This window comes from Papio anubis, chromosome 2 (assembly GCF_008728515.1).
Source record: "Papio anubis isolate 15944 chromosome 2, Panubis1.0, whole genome shotgun sequence".
NCBI lineage: Eukaryota > Metazoa > Chordata > Mammalia > Primates > Cercopithecidae > Papio > Papio anubis.
The window spans coordinates 30,846,746-30,864,756 of record NC_044977.1 but is presented as its reverse complement, the minus strand read 5'-3'; the positions used below and the strand labels follow the sequence as shown (position 1 = coordinate 30,864,756).

Genomic DNA, 18,011 nt, shown 5'->3' with positions numbered 1-18,011 from the left:
CAAAACAAAATAAAAAAAAACCACCAAACAAAACCAAACCAAAACTTAGCGCTGGTACAAACTAAAACCCAAACCCAAACACAATATACGAAAAATCTGAGAAAGGAGCTGTTTATGAAGGATGCATTTTCTAATTAACAAGTAAACAAGAAAGACAATTCAATCTACAATCTACTCCCCTATTAGAATTAAAAATTCAAATTGGGTACCCTTTATTCCTTTCTTATATTTTACATTGATTACTTTCATACATAAACTTACTTGTTCATATACTGTGTTTTAGCAGTATTTATCAAAAACAAACTCAAATCAGATGTTTTCACATTTAAAATGACTACATTTCTTTTTATTTCTGTACTTATACACTGTACTCCTACAGTTCCTTAATGCAAAATATTTAGCCATGGGTTATCTTATAAAACTTTCCTGTATACGGCTATTAGAAGCAACACTTACTACTGAAAAATCTTAATAGTTTCCTTAATATTAGACTTAGCAAATAGAACCCTACTAGGCACATGGTAAAATACTAAATCTTTCAACTCTAAAGCACTTCTCAAATATCACTTTTAAAGTTAACCCCTAGCCTACTTTAGTTTCATTGTATTTTAATAAAAATGGCAGAAAAAATAAGAGTTGCATTCATCTTCATTATATTATTGAAATATTTTAACCAGTATGAAAGAAAACTCTCAAGTGAATTTACAAAAATGCAAAAACAGTTCAAACCATATGAAAGAAATAAATATAAATATGGCAAAAAATAGTACAAATATATATATTTTCAAGATAGCAGAACTTTAATATATACCTGTCAAATAGCTATGAATATCACTGGAATTCAAAAACTAATTTAGCAATATGTTTATTTAATGACTATTCATGTTTTCAAACAAGTCTCTATGTACAGTAAATATACATAAAGTTCTAATAAACAACAGTGCAATGCTTCCCAAAGTGTTAAGCACTAGTATCAGATTCTTCTAACACAGAAACCTTCTAGTTTGCCAAATGATTGGTTTAAGGATACAGAATATGTCAAATACTCACTTGTGGTTTTCCAGGTCACACTCTCCCGCCAAAAAAACACAAAAGAAACAAACAAACAAAAAAACCCAATCACACACACAACCACAATGTAAAAGGAAGTTCATAACCAGTATTTATATTTTTGAAATATATTTCTTAAAATACACTGCTAAATTCCTTCAGATGTATACTCCAGTTCAGATTTATATAGAATCCTAAATGTGATTATTCTGTTCAGATCCATACAGTATTTCAAACCATTATTTTTAAAAGATGAAATTTTGATTTAAAAAAAAAGTCATAGTTTTACATCTTTCATGGGAAGAAATTTTAGACCCATCTTTCTTCTGGCCACCTCATCAATGATATTTAAATTAAAAATAAACTTACGTCAATAACAGTGTTTTATCAAAAAGTTTTCTTCCAAAAACTTGTACTAAAAAGCTGTAGTATTTGTATATAAGTGATTAACCATATTAAAACCCAGAATTTGTAAGAAGATATAAGTGAACTTTATTTACCTGTATCCTTAACCTGATACTACAGTCTTATACTAAGTATTACTTTTGGGAAGAGAAATAAAATAGGTTTCTAATTTCCACAAAATAGTGCTAGTTATAATGAAGAAAACTAGTTTATAATCCTTCAGAATAAGCCTTCCACTATTTGCAAGATACTATGAACATGTTAGAATTTTACCCCCTAAATGTTTTAGATTTGATGAATATTGAGAAAGGGCTGGTTGGGCGGGTTTAAAAAGTACCTACTACTTTGCCTTTTTATTAACAAAATAATATATTTATGATTCTTCTACTAACTTCCACTTCATTGCACTGGCAACGTAGTCACTTTTTCAAATGACTTATCAATAGAAAAACATATTCTTTCAGCTTCAAAATAGTTGTCATTATTATAATTTTGTAAGACTCCACTGTAGAAGCAATTTAATTACCTTACAAACAAAAAGCACATTTGAAGTTTAGGTAACATTTCTTTCTCAAAAGATAAACGATTCAGAAGGAATATACATAATTATGTAATAAACAAAAACAAAAAACCTCATGTTTCCAGTTTTAATTGTAAAAACAAAAATCTTAAAATACATACATAAACTTAGGAGGAAAAAGGAGATGAATGCCAATATCCATTAGCAAATGTCACCAACTGATTCTATACTTTAGATTTTTCTAGTTAAATCCAATGTTTCCAAGTTTACTCTAAAATTTTCTTTGTATACATTTACCCGTTTGAACATCAACATTAAATAACTAAAACAAGATGGTCCAGAAAATTCTTTCTATAGATTGTTGGCTGAAATGTCTCATTTCTAAAACTAGTACCTCAGTATTCTGAAATGCTCTCTCTGCATCTTTTCATTTCTATTAGTATGTTTAGGACATAAAGCATTAAAATAAGGCTACTGCTAATGTGCCAAAATCCATGTTCACATGACAATATAAGAATTGTTTTCCAAAAAGGAAAAAAAAAACTAATAATTATCACGTTTGAAAGGCATGTATTTTATTACTCTTGTAGGTATTTTGGACAAAAATATTGACCAGCTAATTATGCTCTTCCACACATCATGTTCACTGAGTTTACTACCACAGTTTTAGTGCAACAAAATATCTTTGAAAAGCCACTCTACAGTAATTATGGCAAGGCTCATTAATATGCAGAGGTAAAGATTTCATTTGTATAGAAACTTAGAAAATAATGTTTGAAAAGGAAAGCCATTCCATCAGGCTAAATATTTTTTGTATATTAAAAAATATATATAAATATTTCTTGAATTAGTTTTATAGTCAATTTTGATGCAGTGTCATTGAGTGGTGATAAATTTTGAGAGGTATATGTTAAACAAACATACTTGAGATTATTGTCTTAGGTAAACATTTAATACACAATGTCAAGGTAGTTCCCTTTTTAAAAAATTTTTGTACCAAATAAGTCATACATTTAATGTTGACATTTCTTCTTACCTGTGTGCCTCACACCAATAAAGTACTCTGCATTAAAATTTAAATCTTGAGACAGTAGTACAGCATTGAAAAAAAATTGTAAAGCAGCTTAGATACACTGAACTCAGATTTTACATTTTCATTTGTCAGATTAGAATATAAAAAGCTTGAAAATCAACTTGAAAAAGCTTATTCTTCCTCAAGAAAAAGTATGAACAATCTGAAAATGATCAACTAGTATGAATGAACATTGTACATAGTTAAGTCACATTCAGTGGTTGCTAAACATACCACTCCCTCCTGGAAATTACGGAACCATCTACATGTGAAACTAAGTCATCTTCATTTTCATCATAATGTTCATCACTGACGAACTTCATTCCCATTTTTAGATCTTCATAATAATCCATTGGTCTTTCAAACCTATTGAGATTTTCTACATTGTTCCACTGAGTTTTTTCAGGCTCTTCTATATAGTCTTTACGTATTAGATTGTTCACTGGATTTTTGTTTTCTTTTTTTACACTATCTGGGTAAGAATCAAGCTCATCTTGTTGAAGAACATCTATTTGTGATTCTTTTTGCATATCTGATGGTGGAATATAGTTCTTGGCAAAGTAGTCTCCACGAAACGTCCGTCTTCTCCTATAGCAGAATATTCCAGCCAAAACACTTACAAGTACTATGAAGAGAGCCCCACCCACTACACTAGCAATGATCGTGGCAATTGTGTCATCCTTAATTGTTGCCAAAGTTGACAATGGGAAGGGCAATTTTTTAGGTTCTGTTGCTAGATCCTCGATGTCAGCAGTTGAGGGATGCCACTGAATTGTAGGCTGAAGGGTGGTAGTAGTAGGAGGATCTAATGGAAACAGTAAAGACAGAGAAGACACAGAAAGGCAAAGAATGTCAATGCAGGCTGATTCAGCAGCATGTTGACAAGACAGCACAGTTAATGAATATATATTCATAGTAACAATAGTTTTTCATTCTTAATTTGATTAAGATTAGAATGTAGTGGTACTTATCTATTTAAAAAGAAAACAAAACTGACATTTAGTCAGTCACCAATAAAGAGAAAGGAATAAAACCTATGGTGTAAACCTATGTTGTAATTCTTCCATTCCAAGTTTATGAGTGATATTGTACTCTAGAAAAGAGGTACTTATTTTTTTTAAAGAAGAGTATTACTTAAGTGTCCCATTACATAGCCGGTTTAAAAATTACTATACAAAAAAAGTAAATCAAATAATTCAAATGTACATTTTCTTAGCCAGTAGCTCAAGAAAATAAAAATAATAAAAAAATTAAAGTTTTTCTCAATATCCATTTTACCTACCAATAATATGGTTTATTTTTATAAGAGCTGAGCATATCTTTAAAAGAATGAAAAACTATAGACTCTTGTTAAGTGGGCATAGTATAAGCTGTTGGTTTAATAATTCTCTCAAAAATATTTTCTTTAAATAAAAAAGCTCAAAATTTTTGGAAGGAGATATATAGTAAATACTATTATTTAGTAATTAAAAAAAATAAAAAAGCATATGCTTAAACTTATGTTAGCCTGATAGGCTATTACCAAATGAGACTAATAGACAAAGTAAAAATATGTTATAAAGTAATTAAAATATCATCGCCATGTCTAACACCCTATGAGCAAGTTATCTAAACATTCAGAAATTTAAAAACTTCAACTATATCTGCAAAATTTAATGTCACTACTTTAGGATGGAGTCTCAAAAAGAACAGCTAATATTTTAGAGAGAACATTCTAATAATACTTAAATATTAGATGCAAATGAACCTGTGTATCGACATTAGATAATAGAGTAAATAGCCAGTAATATTAAAAAGCAACTAAACATAAATAGCAAAAATTAAAGACTGGTTAATTATCAATTAAGTAGTATTTATAGGTCATGTAACACAAAACTGTAGAGTTTGAAGAAAGGATAAGTTTAAAAATATTGTTTCCTTCACAGTGAAAGAAATAAATGACCCAAATGGTAATCTCCTATAATTAATTTTTAAATGAGTGATACTGATAAAGCTTTAAAAAATGATTGTTAGAAAAATACTAAATCTACATGGGGTAAGTTATTCTAATATTACAAGCTAAAGAAAAATACTTACTGAACAGGTTTCATCACGGAATGCCATATGTATAGAATGTGGTAAAAATTTAGCAAGTACAGTATAAAATTTAATAAGTACAATATAACTAATTTTCTATGAGTTTAAATTTATAACCGGTAACCCTGTCAAGTACTTTGAGATGAATATGAGTTATCAGAGTATATTTAAGTGACTCAAGGAAGTTTTAATTTATGAAAACATTCACTAATGGAACAAATTCAATCTCAAGAAAACAAGCGTAGAATTGAAGGATCATGTCTAGTATAAAAGTAGTAAAGTCTCACATCATTCAACTTCACAGCATTAGAACATTAAAAATATAGACTAAAAATGAAATCATTTGTAAGACAATTCATGTATTTTCTGAGGAAGCAGGAGTACTGGGAAAGTCAACTTTAATGTATTGAATGTCATCCTTATAATGATTCGCAAAGAAAAAAAACTACAACAAACTGGCATCAGCATATTTAAAGTAAAAATCTAATTATTTATAATTTGCTTTTCTGCCAGTAGAGTTTTAAAGTTTTTCATGGTTCTTTATATGCTAGTTTTTTTCAGAACAGTGACTATACTTGAGCTCTCACCAAATAAGACACATTTTTACCAAGTATCCTAAATAATGAAACCCTAACATTTATTACTTCTACTTGCAAATTTCTTTATATGAACACAAATGGTCATCTATTGTCCATTTCACTCCGATTTAACAAAATACGGCTTTGAGAAAAATCTAACCAAAAGGATTATTTTAAAATCTTATTTTTGTTCATGGTTCTAGAGATGTTTCAACCCATCATCCCACTCCTTAATCAATGTTTAAAAAAAAAACTGAGCCTCACTAGTAATGTCATTCTATGAAAGAAAGGACATTTAGTACTTCATTATTTTGCATTTTAAGCAATGGAAATATGACAATGCATGCAAAATATTTCTTCTGTTTTCTAATTTACAATGAGAGTCACAATTATTGTAAGGCAGGATTATTTTTAATCACCATATCATGATGTTAAATCCTTCCCAAAAGCACTCCTCATTTTTCAGTTAGATATTATTTTTCATACTCTCTGCTGACTGTGTGATAAATGAGTATATAATGGATATAATGACTTTCATAGTTCTTCTCACCCAAATGAAGAACTTTAAGTTTCCTTTTCTAATGAATTCTGCCAAACCATAAAACAAGTCATGTAATGCCCCATAAAAGGCATATTTCAGTCTTCTAAGGTATATTTTCAGTGTCATAAAAATTAATTGGCTTATTTTTCTTTTAGACTATCATATGGGTTATTTAAATATATGAAATAAATGCATTTTAAAGTTTAACGACTGCTAAGTAAGCAAATTCTTAAGTCTGATACTACACTTGGATCCTAACATCAATATGACCTGAAATTCAAGTTTTGCACAGGAATAAGAGTTTTAGACATAGTGGCACTTATTTGACATATCAAAATTTGCTTTTCTAAATTTAAAGAGAAGTAACAGGTGTTAAGGGAAAAATATACATCAAAAGCAAACCAGAAAAACACAATTTCCAGTAGTCAGTAAGAACTAGTCAAAGAGCTACTATACCCCTTGAGAGTATTACTATTATATAATACAGTACAATTTAATAACTGAGGTTGAATATTGCAATCCTAAATCAAAAACCTCTTATCCAAAAATCTTACATTTATCAATATGGGAAAATGTGTAACAAAATTAAGAATAATTTCCCTCAGAGTTGCTTATTCTGTTCTGAGCAGAACTTTCATCTCTAGTCCTAAGATGCATTTATTTAACATATATTAAAAATAATTTCTCAAATTTTTAAATATCTATTTTAATACTGAAGTAAAATTTTTTTCCTAGAGGACAATGAGTACATGCAACAATGAAAAGGATTAATTGGTCATTTATTTTGTGAATTGTGGCTTCTTACTCTTGTAAAAGCCCACTAAGTTTTACTAAATAGTCATTCTGGAAAGGCAGCATTATACCTAGGGCACCTGACATACTTCAAGCAGTTGTTAGATGAGTTAACTAATCTCAGCATAGTATGCTGTATTACAGACTCTGGCTAGAAAAGTAAAGTCTAACTATTGATTACTAAAAAAAAAAATTCTCGGCTGGGCATGGTGGCTTATGCCTGTAATCCCAGCACTTTGGGAGGCCAAGGCAGGTGGATCATGAGGTCAGGAGATCGAAACCATCCTGGCTAACACGGTGAAACCCCGTCTCTACTAAAAATACAAAAAATTAGCCGGGTGTGGTGGTGGGCGCCTGTGGTCCCAGCTACTAGGAAGGCTGGGCCAGAGAATGGCGTGAACCCAGGAGGGAGAGCTTGCTGTGAGCCGAGATCACGCCACTGCACTCCAGTCTGGGCGACACAGTGAGATTCCGTCTCAAAAAAAATAAATAAATAAATAAAATAAAAAATTCTCTGCTGGGCACGGTGGCTCACATCTGTAATCCTAGCACATTGGGAGCCTGAGGCCGGTGGATTACCTGAGCTCAGGAGTTCAAGACCAGCCTGGGCAACACGGTGAAACCCCATCTCTACCAAAATACAAAAAATTAGTCGAGCATGGCAGCCTGTGCCTGTAGTTCCGGCTACTTGGGAGGCTGAGGCAGGAGAACCGCTTGAATCCGGGAGGCAGAGGTGGCAGTGAGCCAAGATAGCGCCACGGTACTCCAGCCTGGGCAACAGAGCAAGCCTCCGTCTCCAAAAAAAACCCCCCCAAAATTATGTCATATAATGCCACTTCTTCGAAAGTGCTGAAACTGTGATTTTGTTCATATTTACTCAAAATTTGAGTTCCCTTTTTAAGTTACATAAAAGCAGACTCTGGATTTGTAAATTGATTCCTGATTGTTTTATTCTCAAATTTATTCATTCATGCAACAAAACTTTATTGAACACCTATCATATGCTAAACATCATTGTAGATAATGGAAATACGGCAGTAATTAAAGCAGGCTTTATGTTTAGACTTATGTTCTGAGGGTAAAAACAGAGAAGCATATAAAAAACAATAAAATTTACATGGCAATACGTGCTAAAAAGAAAAAGAAGGGGACCAATAGTAGTAAAGGGGTAAGAAGGGAGGGTATTTTATTTCAAATATAATCATGAAGAAAGACCTCGCTGAAAAAGGTGAAGGTGAAGGCCTTAAGAAATGAGGTAAAGAACTCAGATGATCCCTGGTAAAAGCATTCCAGGCAGTGAAAACAGTTACTGTAAAAGACTCTGAGGTAGGAATGTGCCTGCTATGTTCGAAGAACAGCAAGGAGTCCAGTAGTGACTCACCCAATGAGCAAAACATGTAAGAAATGAAGTTAGAGAGATCATCTGGAAGGAGGGCTTGTATGGAGTCTTGTAAGTCCAACTGTAAGGATTTGGTTTTCATTGTGGGTAAAATGGGAAGCCCATGGAAGGTTTTGAGGAGAGGAGTGACAAGAGCTGACATGTCCTTTAAAAGAACCACCCTAGCTGTTCATTTGCTGACAAACTGAAGGGGGACAGAGGCAAAGTAGGGAGATTAAATGGTTATTGTAATAGTGAAGTAAGAGTGGCTTATGGCTTAGACTAGTGTTTAGTAGCAGTAGTAGAAGAGTTGAAGAACTGGTAAGATTCTGCATTTAACATAATGGAAGAGCTGGTATTGATTTGTTAATGAACTAACTAGGGTGTGAGAGAAAAAGCAAAATCAAGAATAACTATCAAGGGTTGTATCCTGAACAAATGTGAGGAAAGAAGTACCAGTAACTGAAAGAAGGAAGATGGGTACAGAAATATGTTTGGTATCAAGGAGCAACAGAAACATCAGGACCTCTGTTTTGAATATGTTAAGTTGTAAATACCTATTAAACTACTACATAGAGTTAATGATCATTAACAGGCAACTGGACACACAAGTCAAGAGTACTTAACACTGAACTCAGAATGATAAAAGAGTATAAATCTAGGATACCATTAATTAAATCAGTACATACAAAAGCATCCAAAATGAGTCTGGATATTTATTAATTTATTTTAAATTTTTTTTTTTTTGAGACAGTTTCGCTCTGTCATGCATGGTACGATCTGGGCTCAGTGCAACCTCTGCCTCCCAGGTTCAAGCGATTCTCCTGCCTTAGACTCCTGAGTAGCTGGGATCACAGGCGCATACCACCTTGCTGGCTAATTTTTGTATTTTCAGTAGAAACAGGTTTTCACCGTGGTGGCCAGGCTGATCTCAAGCTCCTGACCTCAGGTGATCTGCCTGCCTTAGCCTCCCAAAGTGCTGGAATTATAGGTGTGAGCCAACACGCCCAGCCAAGCCTTGATATTTAAATGATTACATAGACATATTGGGTCTAAGGTTTACAAGTAATAACCCACACCAAATTGTACAACAGAAACACAAAATAAACAGTCCTTAAGTATATTTTAACTATGCATTTCCCTGGCTTATTCTCTAAAGAGAGAGAGAGTAATATACTAATATGTAACCTCATTCAGATTTCCAGCTAGGCATAGTAGCTCACGCTTGTAATCCCAGCACTTTAGGAGGTAGAGGTGGGCAGATCACTTGAGCTCAGAAGTTCAAGACCAGCCTGGACAACATAGAGAGACCACCCCCGTCTCTACAAAAAATACAAAAATTAGCTGGGCATAGTGGTGCCCAGCTGAGAACTGTAGTCTCAGCTACTGGAGGCTGAGGTGAAGGACTGCTTGAGCCTGGGAGGCAGAGGTTGCAGTGAGCTGAGATCACACCACTGCACTCACTCCAGTCTGGGCGACAGAGCGAGACCATGTCTCAAAAAAAAAAAAAAAAAAATACAGATTTCCACCAAAGCACTGATAACTGCAGAAAGGGCTAGGGATGTATACAGTTCTAAGCTTATTGCTAGAGTCACGCAAAAAAAAAAAAAAGTTTGCACCTCTATAATGTGCCAGGCACAATGCTCACTGCTGAGTATACAGTCATGAATAAAGCAAGCACAAACTGCTGAATTGTGAAGATAAATAATAAGCAAGGAAATGAGCAAACAACTAAAAACTGGTGAGTGCTGTAAGACAATAACACATTAATACATGGTACTGTTCTTAGACTGATCACACAAGGACGGAGAATATAACACTGAAGGAAGCACAAAATTTCGCCAAAACCTCTAATTTATCTAGTTTTAGATTTGAACAAAGGTAAAACCCTTAACTATTTATTCCATAATTACCACACAAACCTGTGTTTCTTAGGTTCTCTTCCTTTTCCCTCTTAATTTTCCATTTGTCAGACAGGAAGATGGCTACATTCTTGTAATCAGTAAGGAGATGCTCAAAATATTTTATTGAATTTTTATAAATAAGCATTCAATTGATAATTTATTACTTGCAGCCACAACCAGGAAAAGATGTATTTTTAGCTATTTTATGAATGCCAAAATTTATACTCAGCCAAATTAACAAAAATATTCACAGTGACACAAACAGAATGTGAAAAATCTAAGCTATCAGTGGTTGAAGGGACAGTAAAAAACATCATACATTTTATTTCATTAACACATTTTAAGTAGCATTCCTGTTTCACCTCTTGGCAACACAATATGGTATAGTCCCATATTAAGTGGGAAACAATGTTATTTCACAAGCCAAGTCATCAAATTTAATATTCCATTTTATTAAACAACTGTGTACAAAGTGGCCATCAAAGCAAAAGAAAAAAAAATCACTATTTGTTCTTAAAGATAAAATAATCTAGAAAGTCATACTACGTATTAGAGAAATAGTACTGTTGAACTGAAAAATTAACTATATGTACAGGCATCAAAATGTATATAAACTTGTTGCATAGACACTGATATTTTAATAACGGATGTCACATTACATAGCTATCTCAGGATAGGGTTATTTTATCATATTCCTTTTAGATTATTTGGAAAAACTTCACTCTGAGGAACTGTTATCTTTACAAGTATAAATAATTGCAGCATATTGTTGTTATGATTATTCAGAAATATTTTAAATAACCCATTTTGTAAGCAGATAGTAACTTACCTGAAATGTAGATGACTTTTTGGTCACTTCTTTGACCAAGGGAATTGGTCACTTTACAGATATAAACACCAGAATAGTTGAAAGTCAATGGATGGACAAAATGAAGAGTATTGTCTGAAGCCAATAAACCATCAGGCCATTGTCCATCCAACCTAGATTTTAAAATGCATAAAATTATTTTAAATATCTTCAGACTATATTTATTGACAGCTAGTTAAAATGAGACATTATATGTTTGAGATACTAGTCAAAATAAAAAAGCATCTTTTAGACAAAATTCAGTATGAAAGTATAAAAAAAGTAACAAATTTTCATTTTAATAAAGATGAACTAATAAAGGCCATTAAGAACACCCATTCTTCCAAAATAGCAGTCCATGTAAGAGTGGCACTGCCAACATAATAAAACAGCAGAAAAGCAGAGAAAAAATATAATTAAAAAGTTTTATTCAGAAAACTGGAAGTTAGAAAAACATACTATTTGAAGACATACATACCGTATCAAGTAAATTAAAATTCTCATTGAATCAGAGATCTATTCATGACATAATCTACAATTTTCTTCATGCAAAGTCATCCTACTTAAATACATAATGTTTTAGCACCCTCTATAACATATTTATAGAGCATCATTTAATGCTAATGCAGACACTGTGCTCCATCCAAAGATAGTTTCTAAAGCAGCAAAATGGGTCTTCTTATAAAATAATTTCATGTGTAAGGTGGGCATCTGTGACAATAAAAATCAAGACACCATGTGGTATCAATAATAAGTCTTTTAAACAGTATTTACACTAATTTGGCTAAGAGGTCCTATACCTAGTATACATATTGCTCTAAATCATGTAGAGTCCCACTATGAGAACTCTAAAGCCATTCACTGTAATGGAACTAAGCACACTGCTAAAAATCACTTTTCTAACCAGAGGATACCAAAAAATAAAAAAAAATACAAAAATAACAAATAAGTGTTTTTAAAGCTGAAGGTGTTTTTTTCATTGTTGTTGTTTTTGTTTTTTATTACAGTAAGAGGATAAGGCCGGGCACAGTGGCTCATACCTGTAATCTCAGCACTTTGGGAGGCCAAGGCAAGCACATCACTTGAGGTCAGGAGTTCGAGACCAGCCTGGCCACCATGGTGAAACCTTGTCTCTAATAAAAATACAAAAATTTGTTCAATATGGTGGTGGGTGCCTGTAATCCCAGCTACTTGGGATGCTGAGGTAGGAGAATCACTTGAACCCAGGAAGGAGAAGTTGCAGTGAGGCAAGATGGCACCACTGCACTCTAGCCTGGGTGACAGAGTGAGATTCTGTCTCAAAAAAAAAAAAAAAAAAAGAAGATTAAAAAGTCAAGTAAACCTAGGTCTCAACTACTACAGTTTAGGCTAAGTAGATTTTCAAAAAGTTTATTCACTTATTCCTTCATTCAATTACTAGGAGCCTACTATTTGCCATACTCTGCTTTGCTGGTGGTGCTGAGATATAGAAGTAAATAAAACATAGTCTCTATTTTCAATTATGTAAGTACATAGAAGATTGATAAATTATTACACAGGGAATAAGAACAATAATAAAAAAGTGGAAAGAAGCAAATCAATACCAAAGAATAGATAGAATAATTTTGTTTTGCAATCTCGAGTGCAGTGAGTGGTAAAATAATCTGTAAAATCTTTTAGAGTTGATAGTACTTTAATTCAGCACTGAAGGATAAAGATAATATGCTTACATGGCTTAAGAAACAAAAATAAAAGCACCCAACCTTTTCCTTTAGAAGGCTTTGGAAAGAAAATTTTTGCAAGTATTGGCTTTCAAAATTCTTTCTACAAGAATAACAATGAAAATAAATTATATATGTCTTAACAATTACCTTTGTACTTTGGGCTCGAAGTTTTAATCCCTTTAATTCTCTGAGAAATTGTAAAATGACTTAGAGTGAGAAATATCTAAATATCACATTAAACCTACAACAAAAGCATATTCTATGCCCTTGTGTCTAGGTTACATGACTTATATTCATTGTCTGTACCTCACAAAAACTCTACGAAGTAGTTATTGGCAAGGAAATTTAGGGTTAGAGGGGTTAAATGACTTACTCAAAAAAGACATATAGAAGTTAAGACACTGGGATGAGAATCCACAATTGTACGGCTTTTAGAAATACTCTATCAAGGCCGGGCGCGGTGGCTCAAGCCTCTAATCCCAGCACTTTGGGAGGCCGAGACGGGCGGATCACGAGGTCAGGAGATCGAGACCATCCTGGCGAACACGGTGAAACCCCGTCTCTACTAAAAAATACAAAAAAACTAGCCGGGCGAGGTGGCGGGCGCCTGTAGTCCCAGCTACTCGGGAGGCTGAGGCAGGAGAATGGCGTAAACCCGGGAGGCGGAGCTTGCAGTGAGCTGAGATCCGGCCACTGTACTCCAGCTTGGGCGACAGAGCCAGACTCCATCTCAAAAAAAAAAAAAAAAAAAAAAAAAAAGAAATACTCTATCAAATAAAAATCTTAACTAATGATTGCTTCCCATTTTTTAAAAATGTAAATGAAAATTTTTCTCTACCTTTAAAATAGTACCTATGCTTAAAGACAACTGATTGACCACATATAGTGCTTCCTAACTCCCATAAAATCCCACCAGAAAGAGAACAGAAATTAAAAAGTTATTAAAAACCTTAGAGGAGAAAACAGGAGGCAGAATTCAACAGACAAGATGTTTCAACAAACTTTCCAAAGACAGAAAATAGATTTAAAAAACAATATATGCCTTAGGTCAGTGTTTCTCAACCCAGGGATGCTTCAAAACATCCTACAATTCACAGGACTGCCCACTACAAAAAATAATTTCGGCCTAAAATATCAATAGTGCCAAAGTTGAAAAGTTGTACTTTAGGATGAAGGGTTGCTTATGAAAAGCACATGGATGAGAAAGCAGCCAATTTGGTCCAAAGAATCAAACAAAAATTTTGGAGTTCAACTCAGTGTACCTCAGAAAACCAGAAGGAGGCCAAGAGCAAGTTAAAAGATACACCACAAAACAACAGATTCCTCCTGACTCTGTACAAATACCAGACATTTATCTCTCGGGCAAAAAAATGGAGGTTAATTCTAGAAATAAATTGAATGGTCACAAAATAAAGACTTCCACTCTTCTATTAGTGATATCTGGAGTCTCCCCAGGAAAATAATCACATCTCTACCTGATCACTCTAAGTGGAATCTAATGAGCAATCCCCACTACAGAGAGAGCATCCACTAAGCGTTTTATTTTAATGTTTCACTGTGAAAGACTAAACAACCAACAAAATTAAGAAATATCTACATAATGAAAGACCAAACCAAAAAAACAAAAGAACTTGGAGGGAAAAGAGACAGTATGTAGAAAGCAGAAAAAACTCTCTGGGGAAGAAGTAACTCCAGTATCCCTGGGAAGAAACAAGAAAGATACTACACTCATAAAATAAGAAAAGGGTGCTATGAAAACAACGTATTTTTATAGTTGGCGTATTTTCAGTTTATAAGAGCATCTTCTCATTCTCCAAAGAATATTCAATAAGAAGATGCTCCATCTCATGAGAAGATGCTCTTAAAAACTGAAAACAGGCCAAAAAAATTTTTTATATCATTAAGTCCATGGAAATTTTTTTTAAAAATCAAGAAAACCTTCTAGGAAGAATAAGACCATCTGAAAATATAAAAGAAAGGATATTTATTATACAATAAATAGGAGTTCCAAAAAGAACGAACAGGAATAAAAAAGAGGGAAATGACCAAAAAATAAGAAAATTATTCAAGTTGACAGATACATCTGGAGATCAAAATGGGCCCTAAATACTGACAAAATATGAATAAAAACCTTGGTATAACAGTTTGAAATTTCAGAGAAAGAAAATTATGCACATAGTAACTACACAAGTAAAAAGAGGCAAATATTAGCCATTGGGAAAACAAATGGCTATAGACGAGAAAACAGAAGTCTGGTATATGTCTTAGCTCTTCGTAACATTTACCTGCCCTAGAGAAGCAAACAGTGATTATTGAGTTTAACTAAAAATCGCTAAAATTTCATTTGGACTATGAAAGGTAGGAATGTGTGTATATGGTGTGTTTGTAAATGAAGAAGTAGACATAAAATTATAATTATTTATCTAAGAAGTCAACAGACAATGTCAAAAACTATTAAGTAGTAGCAGCCTAAGACCTCTGACTGCAACTAACCACAAGAAACTGCTAAAATTGCTTAAGTAGCCTCAAAAGATCAGAAATGAGGGGGTAGGAAGGTGGGGACAGGTAGGGCAGGATAAGACAGAAAATTTAATTAAAATTTTCATTTTCTGCTATTACTATAATCGTGTATTATACAGATAAAAACAACTTTTAATGGGGATTTAAGAAGGTTTCACTTTTAGATAATTTCTCTTTCAAAGTATATAACATTACCTGCTCCACACAGATTTGAAGGGTGGTGGATTTGCATCAGCATTACATTTGAGATTAACACCTTTTCTTCCTACAAACCAATTTCCATCATACCCTGTTACCGAAACTTCAGGAGCATCTATAAAATAAATGCATGACAGGACAGATTATCTTTTGTTAATGATAAATGCAATACACATGATAAAATATTAACACAACAAACAAAGCCTTAGAAGAACAGGAATCATTTTTCCTTAGTCTCAACATGTATAATCAATATGGAAGACACTACTCCGTAAATACTGGCTGAAAGAATAAAATGAAGAATGAGTACCCCCCAAAATGGCAATTATACTACATACAGTTTGAGTAATTAGAAATGCTAAATGTTAAGGAATATTCATAAACCTATAATCACCAAAAGCAAAATGAAAGAATCCTATTAAGCAAGACGTAGAGATACAGGAACAAAGCAAATATGTTATAGTATTTAATTAAATAAGACATGGCATTTAAGTACCATGTAGTACCAAGTCACCATATAAAACAGTCTTTAAAGAGATATTTAATCTAAAAGGAAATATCTTCTAAGAGATATTAGGTCAACTGCAGAGATTAGATTCCCTATGTTACAATTAATTAATATATTGGGGTCATGTAGAGATGTGACACAGGCTTTCTATGACTACATACTTACAACTGAAGTAAATTAGCTAGGACCTCAAATGTACTAAAACATAAACTTTTATCCATTTCACGTACCCAAAAGTCTTTTAGCATATGTGCAACATAACTAGTTGAATGAGCAATTATCCATATCTACCAGCAATATAAATATATACTTCCAAACTATTAGGTCCAAACCTATCATTCAATCAACCATCATTCTGTTTGGCTCCTAATGAGTGCCAGGCATGACACTTAGAAATAATACACTGTTTTGGCCGGGCACGGTGGCTCACGCCTGTAATCCCAGCACTTTGGGAGGCCAAGGCGGGCAAATCATGAGGTCAGGAGATGGAGACCATCCTGGCTAACACAGTGAAACCCTGTCTCTACTGAAAAATACAAAAAAAAAAAAAAAAAAAAAAAAATTAGCTGGGAGTGATGGTGGGTGCCTGTAGTCCCAGCTACTCGGGAGGCTGAGGCAGGAGAATGGTGTGAACCTGGGAGGCAGAGCTTGCAGTGAGCCAAGTTCGCACCACTGCACTACACTGTTTTAGGTATTTGGTATACACACAGACTTTATATACATATAATTTATATTCTAATAGTAATAGGGAAGATGACATTTAAAAATACTTAACTAAAACTCCTTATGAGGGCCAGGAAGAAAAAGAATAGGATGCTAAGAGAGAATATAAAAGAAAGGCCTAATTTAGGTTGGGGATGGGGTTGGAGGTGATAAAAGGCTTCCCCAAGGAAGTGTTAAATTATGTATGATGCAGAGACTCTCTAGCTTTCTATGAGCTACATAGAAAACTAAGTTAGCAGCATATGATCTGATGAGAAGCTAGAGACAGACCAGATCAGTATTTACCTCTGCCAGGGAAGACTGTTCTACTGGAAAGCAAAGTTTACAAAAGAGTTGTAAAAAATTGAACTTTTAATAAGGTACAGTTATCTTAGAAATTTAAAAAAAGAAACAGCAAAGATTAACAAACATTTTTGTAACTTAAAAGTGGTACTAAAAAATGTTGCTGAAAGAACAGTCCAGATATCTGTGAGTTTAGGCATTAAAGTATCCCAAAAGGATACCTCTAAATATTGAGGCATAAATTTGTCATATAAGACAATATTTAAGTTTGTTTACATGTCCTATAGGTCTCCAATTTACAAAAGGAAAAATGTCATGACTATTCTAAGAACATTTTAGGAGTAAGCCAATAAATCAAAACCATATTATACATTAGAAGAAATATTTTATATATCTAAGATTTCATTCAAGCAAACAAAAAACTACAAATTGAAAACATCAGTCATTATTAGACACTGGAAAGGTAAACATATGCATATGCAAAATACATTAACTTCCAATTGGGATGTGAATTTTATGAGACAAAGAAAAAAGTTAAGACTCTGTAAAAGCAAGGTAAGAAAAGGAAAAAGAAAAATTTTAACAGAATTCTCCAGAGAATTAGGAAAAGAAGGTATTAGCATTTAAGAATGCAATGGCAGTAACAGTTTTTGAACGATAGCTTTTCAAGTTAACCCTATAAAGGCTGAAAAAGATCCTGGGAATTAGCTTTAAAAACCATTACACCAAGTGTAATGAATATGTGTAACTTAAAACTCCATGCATGTCATATCAAAAAGCAAATAAGTAGCAACAACAAAAAATAGAATTCCCTCAAAAACACCTAAATTTATAATTTGTACATGGATAGAAGTAAAAGCAGAACCTAAATACTTTTCCTAATGTTGTCTCTAATCTGCCTAATTTTCATTATC

General features: G+C 33.2%; 1 protein-coding gene across 10 annotated transcripts in view; it reads right to left on the bottom strand.

Annotated features, from left to right (window-relative positions):
- The window catches only part of NECTIN3 (nectin cell adhesion molecule 3), a 129,830-nt gene that overhangs the window by 66,080 nt on the left and 45,739 nt on the right, over positions 1–18,011 (bottom strand). For 4 of the 10 annotated variants that reach the window (XR_004182046.1, XM_031662996.1, XM_031662997.1 and 1 more), the window contains exons 4-5: positions 15,582–15,699; positions 11,146–11,297 (exon numbers count right to left, since the gene is read on the bottom strand). Coding sequence is in view for 6 of the 10 variants with exons in the window: in XM_031662996.1 (XP_031518856.1) it covers positions 11,146–11,297; positions 15,582–15,699 (270 nt within the window). In the remaining 4 variants the exon portion in view is untranslated. Of the gene's footprint in view, positions 1–1,139; positions 3,853–11,145; positions 11,298–15,581; positions 15,700–18,011 lie in introns of those variants that run through there. The other 6 variants (XR_004182045.1, XR_002520265.2, XR_002520266.2 and 3 more) reach the window with 2 other exon arrangements.